The sequence below is a fragment of the Carlito syrichta genome, unplaced genomic scaffold (assembly GCF_000164805.1).
Source record: "Carlito syrichta isolate Samal-C Ts95f unplaced genomic scaffold, Tarsius_syrichta-2.0.1 Scaffold308260, whole genome shotgun sequence".
NCBI classification, from domain to species: Eukaryota; Metazoa; Chordata; class Mammalia; order Primates; family Tarsiidae; genus Carlito; species Carlito syrichta.
Window position 1 is genome coordinate 8,551 of NW_007252356.1, and position 13,701 is coordinate 22,251.

General features: G+C 35.8%; 1 protein-coding gene across 1 annotated transcript in view; it reads left to right on the top strand.

The window, feature by feature from the left end:
• Positions 1-11,743: 11,743 nt before the first annotated feature.
• CASK (calcium/calmodulin dependent serine protein kinase) overlaps positions 11,744-13,701 on the top strand; it is a 191,037-nt gene continuing 189,079 nt past the window's right edge. The window contains exon 1 of the mRNA XM_021716186.1: positions 11,744-11,820. Coding sequence (XP_021571861.1) covers positions 11,744-11,820 — 77 coding nt within the window. The remainder of the gene's footprint in view (positions 11,821-13,701) is intronic.

Consider the following 13,701-nt stretch of genomic DNA (forward strand, 5'->3'; position numbering starts at 1 on the left):
TTGACAAAACTAGTTAACAATTTGGAAGTCAATTTAGATTCACCCTCCCCAGACACACACACACACACACACACACACACACACACACACACACACACACACACACACGAAAACTACAAACAGAATAGAGTTTTTATTAGCTAATCAGATCATAGGAAAGCTAGCAAAAGATAAGATTATTTAACATCTTTAGAGATCTAAAATTTCAAAGACTGGGATTCTCAAAGGAAAGCATCAATAGGTTTACCACAAATTGAAAAAACTGGAAAATTAACTTGCTTCGATATTGACATAAAAGGATTGCATTCTATTGAACATAAAGAGATCACTCCAATGAAAGGGAAGATATTAAGCTTCATATACAAATGGGCAAGGTCAGGAGTAGAGAGCTTCCACCAAAAGAAATACAACTGGTAAACAGGCATTTGGGGATATGCTCAGTCATTTTAATGTCTTTGACAATATGTCAGAATTGTTTTATTCAGCAGTTAAGTTCCTATTACAATAATACCTCCTTTCTCCATTGAAAAGATGAAGGTTTCTATCTACTTGCATGTCTAAATTAACAATCTTGTGTAAGTACCTTCTCTGATCCCTGTCCAGGTTCATTCTGGAAGAATATGATTGTATCCTGTTTAAAGAATAGATGCAAGAGGGGAGAGCTTAGCTCGAATTATAGCACCTCAGATATTCCCATGATCTACCCCAAGCCCACAATACAATGTTGACTCATTTCTTAGTTCTCTAAGCCTTAGTGTTGTTTGTCAGAGACAATGCTACTCTCTTCTTAAATACCATGTGGTCACCACCACTCCCCCATGTTCTCACTCTCGCTCTCTCATCTGTATCCTCTCCTCCCGCTCCCCACCACTCTTCTTGAGGACCCTTCTCAGAGGCTGCCTACTCCATGAAGACTTCCCTTATCTCCCCTTCTGCAATATAGGCTCCTAGAAGATGGGCTCTTCATATAACTGGTCTTTCTATCCTCTACAAATAGTAGGTGCTCAATAAATGTATACTGAATGAAACTAAATATCCCCACTCCAAAATGATGTAGTTTAGATGTGGGAAGAGTGAAAAAAGTTATTGTGTATAACTTCTCTCTTCAGGAATGAACTCACCTCCAACAAATATTTGTAAATACTCCTCAATATATGAGATAGTATGCTGAAGACAAAAGGCCTGTTTTTACACCCAAGTTGTCTGTAGTCAGTTGTTCAGACCAGACAGGTACCTACTCATGAAATAAATAATGATAACTGATAGTGTAGGTCTAAATGACCATAAAGAGACACAGATTCTTAGGACCCCACGAGTTCAGTAGAAAAAATAGTTGGAAGCTAGAAAGGCAGGTGGGTTATAGGAAGTTGATGAAGGTCATCAATGCAAGTGTAGGAGTCAGGAGGATGGAAAAGTGAAGAGAAGACATCTCAGACAAGGACATAAAGAGAGTAAAAGTATTGGGAATAGTTGTGGGAATAGTTGTGGGACATTTGTGAAGACATCAAAACACAAAGCCCTGAATTATAAGAAAATAAAACAGAATTAGTTATTTTTCTTTTTTGCTCAATAGAGACTGATTTGTATATGCAAAGATTGTAGCATTTATCAACTAACTTATTACATAAGGAAAATTCCTTTAAACCATATCAGCAATACAGTATTCACATGTATCCTCTAGGAGGATGGGGATATGGGCTCTGCATTTTGAAGATCCCCCTGGATGGTTCTGGAGCATGGAATTCCCACAATAAGCATGAAAATAGATTCGTTGAATGAAATGGAACCCTTCCTTACACTATGATTTTCCCTGCTTAGTTGTAATCCCTTGTTTTCCATTAAGTAACTGAAACCCTTAAGCAGAAGTTAAGAAGTTTCCCTCTTTCTAATCTGAGCATTTTAGGGAGAATGATGCATAGACTCTAAAGTCAGCCTGCCTAAGTTTGAATCCTGACTCTCCTACTTACAAGCTGTATGATATCTTCGGCAAGTTATTTAACCTTTGCTATCTCTCAGTTTTTTCCTAAGTAAAAGAGGGGAGGTGTTCATAATACCTACCTCATACACTTCTGGTAACCACTGAGTGAGTTGAGTTAATCCATGTGAAGGACTTAGAAAATGCTTTCCATATAGTAAGCACTCAATAAATGCTTACCTTATTTTTTTATTACAGCGATAAGATTATGTCTGTCTTTGAGCTATATACAAAAGAAATCATGCAGTTTGTGTTCTATGTCGACTTCACTTAGTGTTTTCTCTTTAGGATTCAGCTGTATTCCTTTGTGTAGCTGTAGTTCATTTCCTTTCATTTTGCTGTACAGTGTTCTATTATATGAGTATACTTAAGTTTTATCTATTCTACTATTGGTGGACATTTGGGTTGTTGACACTTTGTGACTATTGTGAACACTACTATGAACATTGAGATACACATATTCTGGTCCACATAAGCACGTTTCTTTAAAGAGACTATATTAGCCCAGTACTCTCCTTTGTCATACATCAAGCATCCATATATGTATGCATCTTTTTCCAGACTCTCCGTTATATTCGACTATCCCATTTGTCTATCCTAATGTCAATAGCACACAATCTTAATTACTAAGCTTTATAGTACTAAATGTTGAAATCAAGTAGAGAAAATCCTCCCAGGTGAGAGGTGTTATTTTCCCAAAATATCTTGAGTCTTCTTGGCCTTCTGAAATTCCTTATACATTTTAGATTGTGCTTGACAGTGTCCACAAAACCCGTTTGGATTTTGACTGAAATTCTGTTGAATTTATACTTCAATTTGGGAGAGATTGGCTGTCTTCTAGTCTGTAAACAAGATAATTTTCTCTCTATTTATTTTAGTTGCTTAATTCCTCTTAATATCACACTTTTCTTCACAGAGATCCTATATACCTTTCTATTAGATTTACTTCTACTTTCTCAAAAAAAAAAATATTTTAAAATTTTCATTTGACTTATAATGACTTTGCTAAACTCAGTAGTTCTAATTGTACCTTAGATTATTTTGGATATTCTATATATACCATATGTAAACAATGGTAGTTTGTTTCTTCCTTTTCTATTCTTATACATTTTTTTCCTTTATCTTGCCCTTACCGCACTGGCTAAGATCTCCAGAATACTGTTGAGTTTAAGTTGTTAGGGTGGGCATTCTTGTCTTGTTCCTAATTTAAGAATTTTTAAAATCGTACATACATTGTTTTTTGACACATATTGAAATGATCACATACTTTATCGTCTTTAATCTATCAATGTACAGAATTATATTAATTGAATTCCAAATGTCAAAACAGTTTTGCATTCTTCTGGTAAAGCTGGCTTGGACCTAATGTAATTTTTATATATTGCTGGATTTGGATTGCTAAACTTTTGTTTAGGTTATTGGCATCTGTGTTCTTTAGTGAAATTGTCCTTTGAGTTTCTCGTACTGAACAAGTTTTAATATGCAAGTTAAGCTGGTTTCATAAAATGAATTGGAAACTATTCCTGTTTTTTATTCATTTTATTTCTTCTTCAAATATCCAATAGAACTTGTCAGAAATGCCATCTAAGCCTAGAGTATTCTCTGACAGAAGGTTTTAAATTACTGATTCAATTCCTTTAATCGGTAAAGGATTATTCACATTTTATAATTCATTTTGTTAATGTTAATAAGTTTTATTTTTCTGGGAATCTGTTCATTTCATATAAAGTTTCAAATTTATGGCATAAAGTTCCAGTATCATCTTACCTTTTTAATGTCTGCAACATATGAAATAATAACTCCTTTTTCATTTTGATATTGGCTGCTCTGTATCTTCTTTCTTTTTTTGTGTCACCAGTCTTGCCAGAGATTTATCATTTTCACAGGGAACAACTTTTAGCTTTGTTAATCCCTTTAGTATGTTTGTTTTCCATTTCATTAACTTCTGATTCTACTTTCTTTCATCTTATTTGTTTTAATTTAATTTGATAATCTGTATATAACTTACAGAGATGGATGCTTAGTTCTTAAAAGTTCAGCCTTCTAGCCAGGCATGGTAGCTCACTCCTATAATACCAGCACTTTGGGAGGCAGAGGTGAGAGGATTGCCTGAGCCCAGTGGTTTAAGACCAGCCTGGGCAGCTTGGCAAGGCCTCATCTCTATGATAAATCAAAAAAATTAGCCCAGCGTGGTGGCATGTACCTGTAGTTCCAGCTACTTGGAAGGCTGAGGCAGAAGGATCACCTGAGCCCAGCAGGTCAAGGCTGCGGTGGCCATGAGCCTGCCACTGCACTCCAGTCTGGGTGACAGAGTGAGACTCAGACTCAAAAAAAGATTTTTAAAAGTTTAGCCTTTAACTGTACCCCACAAAACTATAATAAAAATACTGATTAATTAATAAAAAAAAAAAAGTTTAGCCTTTTTTTGTTTTCTAATTTGTGCATCTATAGCAGTAAATTTCTCCCTAAGTACTGTTTTACCTGCATTTTACAAGTTTTGATGTATTTATTTTTGGTATTATCCAGTTTAAGATATTTTCTAATAACTTATTCTGAGATTTTATATAATAAAAGTATATTGTTCCATTTCCAAATGTTGGGGATTTTCTAGTTTAGTTTTATTAATCTTTTCAAAGAACCTATTTGTTGCTTTGCTTTTGCTCTATTTTTTTACTTCATTAATTTCTGCTTATTATTATTCCCTTCTACCTTCATTGAGTTTAATGTGTGTGCTGTTTTTTTAAAAAATGTCTTGTGATGTGATGTCACTGACTTTAGCTTTTCATATTTTCAAATATTTAAATTGGTATTTGTAATATTTCTATTACATTTCTAATAATTTAAAAGTTAAAAACATAAATTTATGGATGCAAACTGCTTTATAAGTACTATTTTAGCTACATTTTACAACTTTTAGCATTTAAAACTGATTTAGTATGACAAAACTATAGTAACTGTTCATTTCTTTAAAAAGAAGAAAAAAAAGAAAACAAAAAATTTCAAATATGGTTTTATCCACCCTTTAACACTATGTTTTAATATCTAAAAACTTCATGATGCATCTACTTGCATATATATACGTATGCATATATGTGTTTATACATCTCAACGTATTATAGACATCTTTCTATGTCAATAAATACACACCTGTAGCATCATTTTAATGGCAGCATAATATTCTGCTCGGAATTTACCACAGTTTATGTAACCATTCTTCTGTTGGGCATTTAGGTTATTTCCAGCTTCTTAGCTGTGATTAAAACTTGGCAAATATTCCTAATTATTTCCCTTGAAATGAACTTACTGAGCCAAAGAACAGGCACACTTTAAAAGTTTTTGTCAAGCACTATAAAATTGCCCTTCAGAGAGGTTGTATTGATGTAGTTTTCCATCAACAGTGGGTTACCTACTTTAAGAAAAGTTTCTCCAACACCAAGTTTTGCATGTGTGTGTGTGAGTGTATAACATGAATCACCAGCTTATCAGACTGGAAGGTTGGACCTTTGCCCCCACTCCTCCTTTCAGTCTTTCTGTATTTGCAGGTCCATTGATGGCAACACCCCAATCTTGAAATGCAATGCCTCAGTCCTGTACAAGTTTTGATATGTACTCTTTATTATCATTGTTCGAAATATTTTCTAATTTTCATTACAATTTCTCCTTTGATTAGTTGATTATTTAGCATGCATTTCTCAATTTCCAAGCATTTTCTAGTTATTTCGTTAATTTATTTCTAACACAACTACATTGTGATTAGCACTTAGTGCTTGTTTTTTGCTGACATAAAAGGCTAAACTTTTATCTCTATGGTAAGCATTGAGATTTTTCTATGCTATCAACATGACATACCAGAATATATTCTGTACCCTACTTTTCAAAATGCAACTCTCTGGCCTCAGCCTGGAGCAAGGAATGTTTTATTAGATCACCCTGGTGTAAAAGCAGTAGGACCCTGTCAGTCCTAATGTGCCCCTACCAGCTGCCTTCTTTCTATAACCCATTCCCTGCCCCCAGGGTAGTAGCACCTCTTGCTCACCTCTTTGAGTTCTAACGCTTTCTCTGTTCTCACTACTAGTTTTTTGCTCGCTATACTGTTAATTCTTTGAAGCTTAAAAGAATTTTTTTTTTAATTATCCAGTTTCTGTAGTTGTTATTTTTGTTATCCTCAGAGAAAATGCTGGCCAGAAAAATCCACATTTGGTCTGTCCTTTATAACCGTGTTCTTCAAAGAATATTTGCAGATAAGGGCCAATCTACCATCTGTCACATCTGCCATGAGATAGGTACAGAAATTGAGAGTAAACATTTAGAAACTGTTATAGCAGTTACTTTGCTGTGAAACCATAGCACATGATTTTGTGCTTTCAACTCCAAATAATCCTGATACCACAGTGACATAATTTGGGGTGGCATATTTTGATCCCCTTCAACATAGCAGCCCTGTGTACCTTTTGCCTTTAGACCTACAATCTGTTTTGTTTGATGAATTTAGTGTGGGATAATTTTTTAAATTATATAAATAATGCATGTTAATTGTAAAATTTTAAAAATTCATATAGATGGAAAAGAGGGATGGCTAAATTCATTCATAATCCCACTACTTTTCACAATTCAGACTAAATCTCTGATAGATTCTTTCTTTATACAGTGTAGAACCTTCCTAAGTTACTCTTTCATAGAAGATTTCTTTTCCCTCTCCTTTCAATCAGAATGGAACCAACTAGGAAAATTCAGAACATGTTCTTTGAAGGTTTTTGACAATCCCAGAAACACTTCAAGATGGGAAGCCAAAGAGAAAAGCAATAAGAGAAATCTGATCATTGTTTTTAGAACCATTAGATTATCAAATAAAGTTTATCACAGAATTGAGTCATCAGTTTCGTTCAAAAGGTTCAAGGTTATTATATTGGGATTATGTGTATTATGAATATGTATATTTTAAATCTCTGATGAATAAAATTTGCATAAATAACAGTATTTTTAGTTTTTATTTCTGTATCATGAAATTTTAAATTAGTGGATTGCTTCTTTTACTTTAATATCAATTAATGTTATAAATAACTAATCAAATAGTTATAATAATAGAAAAATGCTTCCACAGTGGTGACTTTCTTTCAGACTAATCCTGCAAAGAAACTGCTTACATATTTAAAAAGTAATTTTGTTTGGTACCTCTGGTTATGAAGCATTGAGTTTGAAATATATATAATGGCCTAAAGATCCCATTTATAATAGCAACTAAAATATAAAATACCTAGAGAAGAAACCTAATAGTAAATATTTATAGCCAATATTTTAAAAACCTTAAAACTGTAACTTAGAGACATGAGAGGAAATGCGCTGGGCGCAGTGGCTCACACCTGTAATCCCAGCTCTTTGGGAGGCCAAGGTGAGAGGATTGCTTGAGCCCAGGAGTTCGAGCCCAGCCTATGGAACATAGCAAAACTTCATTGCTATAAAAATCAAAAAATTAGCCGGGCTCAGTGGCTCAGCCTGTAATCCCGCACCTTGGGAGGCTGAGGTGAGTGGATTACCTGAGCCTGTGGGTTCGAGACCCGTCTGGGCAACTTGGCGAGACCTCATCTCTACAATAAATCAAAAAATCAGCCGGGTGTGGCAGCACGCACCTGTAGTTCCGGCTACTTGGAAGGCTGAGACGGAAGGATCAGGTCAAGGCTGTGGTTGCCGGGAGTGGCCACTGCACTCCAGTCTGGGCGACAGAGTGAGACTCCAACTCAAAAAAAAAAAAAAAAATCAAAAAATTAGCTGGGCATGGTGGCACATGCCTGTAGTCCCAGCTACTTGGAAGGCTGAGGCAGAAGGATTGCCTGAACCCAGAAGGTTGAGGCTGCCATGAGCTGTGATCATGCCTTTCCCCTCCAGCCTGGGTGATAGACTGAGACCCCGACTCAAAAAAAAAGGGAAAGGAAATGAATGAGAATATTTTTAAAATGTTGATTTCTAGAAGCAAAGGCATAAACATAATACCATCTAGGGGTGGGTGACGCCTGCCTGTAATTCCAGCACTTTGGGAGATAGAGGCAAGAGGATTACCTGAGCCCGGGGATTTGAGACCAGCCTGGGCAACTTGGCAGAACCTTGTCTCTATAGTAAATCAAAAAATTACCTGGGCGTGGTGGCGCATGCCACTTCACTCCAACCTGGGTAACAGAGTGAAACTTCAACTCAGAAAAAAAAAAACATATATATATATATATATATATATATATATATATATATATCCCATCTGAGTCAAAAGATAAGCATTTCTTAGAGTTTGACAAAATGTTTTTAAAGTTCAACTAGGAGAAAAAAGATTTTAAAATATTGACAAAGAATGATGAGATGAGATTTATTTTGCCAAATATTAAAATATGCTACTACAGTATTTTAAATGGTATGGTACTAGAAGAAAGAATAGACAGGCCAGTGGAAGAGAACAGAAACCTAAAAATACGCACCTGTGTATGGATTGATCCATGCTGATGATTGTAGCACAGGGTAGCAAATAATTTCCAGTTATTTTTTACTGACTGGTTCCCTCCTTAGGCTTTAGACCTTGGTCTCTCAGCACTTTGCTGCCTTCCTCCCCACCCTCAGCCTCCTTTTCCTTCTTCCATTCTGGGTCCCTCCAGGCAGTCCTCTAGCTCTCAGGACAGCTCCCAAATTCTTATGGCTTCCTTAATGCTACCAATTTAGCCCTCTCCTTTGCCTAGCTCCTCTTTCATCTAAGTTGAATAGTGCTTAGCCTCACATTTCACGATTAAAAAAGAAAACACCTAAGCAAAACGGATTCCTTCATTATGAGATGTTTTTTAGTCCTCATAGATAAACTAGCTGATGCTGCAGCCAGTTTTTAAAACAGCATTTCTTTTCTCCCCAAAATACAAAGAAATGAAAAATATTCATTCTCTCTAGTAATCAAAGAAATGCAAATTAAAGCAATCATGAATGACTTTTCTTCTTCCTATCTGATTGACAAAGATGAAAAAATAGTCTTCCTAGTGGAGGAAAGATAGTGGAAAGGACGCATTCACACTTGATAGTGGGAGCATAGATTGTTAAAATGTTGCTGGCTGTGTATCAAACATGTTGTTATATGTAATCCTTGACCCACCAACTCTGCTTGTAGGGATTTTACCATAGCAGATTATCAGAATTGTTCACAAAGACCTGTGATCACGTTCATAGGCTTTATTTCAGATGGTGGAAAATGGGTGCTGCCATATTTGGGATTAGACTAGGTCATCATAAACATTATTTTGGAGACGTATCCTACATGACACTGGAAAATGTTCATTAGCTGTGAAATGGAAACTTGGAAAAATATTTTAAAGCCTTTATAAATGTGAAAGTATTTTCATTTACATAAAACCACACCAAGATCCAAATAATATAATCAACTCGCTGTTCATTAATTATCTACTGTGTACTCAGTCTTCTGCTGGGTATTGAGTAGGGGTATGTTGAAAAAATAGAGTATATTTGTCATTGTTCTTTAGGACTTTATACTATTGTGGAACCACTGAAAGGCTTAAAGATGTGCATTTGTTCCTTGCACACTCAGTAGGTATAGCTGTAGTCAGTGGGAAGAGCACTGGACGTAGTTAGAGATTTGGATTCTGTCCCTGTCACATACTTGTCCACTCACTTAGATTATTTGAGAATGAGAATGATGCTGACCTAATTGGGTAGTTGTAAGTATAGAGATATAACAAAGAGTGTGTCCCACAATGCCTGGTGAAGGGTATGTTAGTTACTTTACTTTCCCTTCTAGAAATTTATATTTCCTTAATATAATACCTGCAACTTCGCAGCAACTTGGATGGATTTGGAGTCCATCATATTCAGTGATCTATCACAGAAACAGAGTACCATATGTTCTCACTCATAAGCAGACCCTGAACAATTACCATAATACTTTAAGAAAAGGATTGGCAGTAGCGGGATACTACTGGGGTGAGGTGGAGGACACTGAGCAAAGTAGGGACCAAAGGGAGACCCAAACTTTACCTGTACGATGACCACTTGTATACCTAATCCTGAATTGTACCCCACATCTTTAAAATAAGATTTAAAATATATATATTATGACTGCAAAAGGTATGTTAGAAACTGAGCTACTGAATAAATGAGTTAATGAGATACTGGCTTTGAAAACATTTTAAAAAGCATTTCATGAAGCATTATGAAAATGTTCACAATTAATATTTGAATATTTTCATTAATATATGTCATGATCTAGCAAAAGATTCATGTATACATATGTATGTATATATGGGGGTGTTAGTATGTATGTAAGTGCTCGATGTTATGATGTGAACTTGTGTAGGGTTGTTATCAAATTAAAGCAAAGGAAGACATTTGAATATGAAAAGCAACATGTGCATAAGCACATTCCAAAAATAAGAAAATGTTACATTCAGAGAATGGTGATAACACCATTTTGCTTAGAGAATGAGGTTTGCTTGAAATGTTGTTGGACAGAATAGGTAGATGAAACAAGGTGTGGCCAAGGCAACAAGAGGCCTTACTATCTAGTAAAAAATTGAGAACCATTGTAAGTTTTAGGACAAGATAGCGACACTGTGTTACCAACACATAGATGTGTTACAATATGTCTGTAGCAATTACCTTTGGTAATGGAAGTATAAACAAAAATAAATTAGCTCATTTTCTTATTTCACAGTATATAGCCTGAATTTTCCATTTAGTGGCAATGACTATAGCAAAATATTTGTGTATGTTTAATTTATTTTAGAGTTGTGGGGTACATGTGAGGATTTGCTACATAAGTAAATTGTGTAAAGGCAAGGTTTAGACTTCTAGCAAGCTCTCTCCCCTGCTAGTTGTGGACCTGATATCCAGTGGGTGGTTATGTGCCCCTTATTTCCCTTCCCTCCCTCCCTCCTTTAGCAGTGCCCAATGTCTGTTGTTCTCACCCTTGTGCCCACATGCCTAATGTTTAGTGCCCACTTATGAGTGAGAGCATATAGTATTCAGTTCTTTGTTTCTGTGACAGTTCACTTAGTATGATGGTCTCCAACTGCATCCAAGTTGCTGCAAAGGCTACAATTTTGTTCTTTATGGCTGCATAATAATTCACTGTGCATATGTACCACATTTTCTTTATCCAGTCTGCTTTCAACAGTTGGCTCCATGTTTTTGCTATTGAGAAAAATATTTGTAAGCTATGCATCTGACAAAGTCCTAACATCCAGAATCTATAAGGAACTCAAACAAATTAGCAGGAAAAAAACTAATAAGCCCAATAAAAAGGGGGCAAACGACATGACAGACACTTCTCAAAGGAAGAGATACAAGCAGCCAATAAACATATGAAAAAATGCTAAGCTTCACTAATCATCAGAGAAGAGCAAAATGTTTTAAAATCCTATTAGTCTTAAAATTCTATGTGGCTAGATACAGATAATTTTAGAATTTGATTCAAAAATATGTTCACAACCCCTGTCATTGTTCTTTTCTGAGTCTTTTTTTGGTGGTAACCTAAAGAAAATGTACAATGTTATATATGCTATTTGATATTACCATTTGCCTGCTCTGCCTGTTTCCTTCACTGCAGATTTTCAATGTTGAGATGGTTATAATGTCTTTTATAATTTGTCTATTTTTAATTGAAAGAAAGGAGATTTAAATAACTCACAATCATTAGCAGTGAGTTAACGAATAACTTAGTTACAGTGCAATTCACTTTCAGTGTTATCTTCCTGGATTACTCTTACATTCTTTTTCACATTTCTTTACAGTATGGATGGAGCAGATCTGTGTTTTGAAATTGTAAAGCGAGCTGATGCTGGTTTTGTATACAGCGAAGCTGTAGCCAGGTATGTAATCTATATCTAGTCCCCAGACGTCTAGGTAGAAATAAAAAAAGAAAATGGCAAAGAAATCACATGAAGTAGTAGCCTGGTCTTCCAACTGCTTCTCTTTGTTACAAGGACCATATCTGTTTTAGTTTGTATTAGTGGAACTGAATAGTGAATGGAAATGCAAAATACTGAAAAATGAATTTATGTATTAGCATGAGTTTATATTTTCACATTAGTAATGCTGTCTTTCCCATTTCTGATGACTTTTGTACAAGAAGGAATTGAATAGCTCAGGAATCCTGTAAAATTAAACTTGGGGTTTTTTTTCATTTTTGTTTTTTTGGCAGATGTGCCTCATTAGTTTTTCATTTTTCCTTTTAATGATAACAAATCATTGCGTGACCAGTTAGTCTAAGGAAAAGCATTGAACAGTAGGAGGAATAGAAATGAAAGCACCTTTTTTTCCTGAATATGTTTGCTTCAGGCCAGTGTGAACCCTGCCTATCAAATGGCAGCCACTGGTCTAAGTGAAGAAATTGTTGTAAAGACCTAATGACTCAAAATAAGGAGTTAGTATGAAAAATCACAGCAGCCATGCATGCACTGGGCCACTTGCTTATATATTTAGAACAATACAGCTTTCTGCTCTGGCTACATTCAATCATATCATAATTACCCACTCTAGTAGGTTGCTTTTTTAATAATGGAGTACAGCATTCATCCTCGGTTACCACCCATAATATATTGAAGGTTCAAACCCACAAACATATTGGGATTTATTAAAACTTTCTATCATTTGAAAACAGTTACATTAAATGATTACAGCTTCCTCCCTCCTATCATTCCTTTTATAATTATAGCATCATAGATGGACATGACTGGAAACAACTTAAAAGAATACCTTAATACAACTTTGAGCTTAACATGATTTGACTATCCTCAAATTCATTGCCCTGGCTCCTCCTGACTCAGGGATGGAGCAACCATAGCTATAGCACAAAGTAAAGAATATGCTCAATATGGGTTAACTGCTTTTTTGTACTACTAAGGCTAGGGAGAACAAACAGGTGAAAGTTTATGTACATTAACTATAATTACTTCTTTAGACTCCTCTTGTACATGGTAGAACTGAGGCTAAACATCCTGTTTTCTTTTCTTTTCTTTTTTTTTGAGTTGGAATCTCACTCTGTCACCCAGACTGGAGTGCAGTGGCCACTCCCGGCCACCGCAGCCTCGACCTGCTGGGCTCCGGCGATCCTTCTGCCTCAACCTTCCAAGTAGCCGGAATTACAGGCATGCGCTACCACACCTGGCTGATTTTTTTTTTTTTTTTTTTTTTATTGTAGAGATGAGGTCTCACTGCCCAGGCGGGTCTTGAACCCGCGGGCTCAGGCAGTCCACTCAACTCAGCCTCCCAAAGGCGCAGGATTACAGGCTGAGCCACCGAGCCCGGCTACGTCCTGTTTTCTTTTGTGCCGTGCTCCCTAAAGCACATTCTAATTTTTTAAATCCCATTTTTAAAAATTTTTATTGCAATCTTACATTTTTTTTTCTTTTTTGTCTTCACAATTTAAAAAGCATTCTTTAATTACAAAAATAGTCAATGCTGGAAAAACTCAATGAGGGAAGATGATTTTTTCCTTTTTGAACCACAGTAACACTGGAGTACCTGGCATATATGCTGGCAGGGTTGGTGTGAAACCAGTACCACTTTTACTCTGGTTCCCAGTCATCCTTACGATTTTTCCTTAACCTCAATCCTGTCTCTGCCACAGGGCTGGGTATTGGGATAGGCAGGATGGTAGTATGGGGAGGTGAGAATTATAGAAAAGGCAGATGTCTTTATACATCAAAATGAAAGTCTGTTGATTTTTTTTTTTTTTTTTTTTGAGTTGG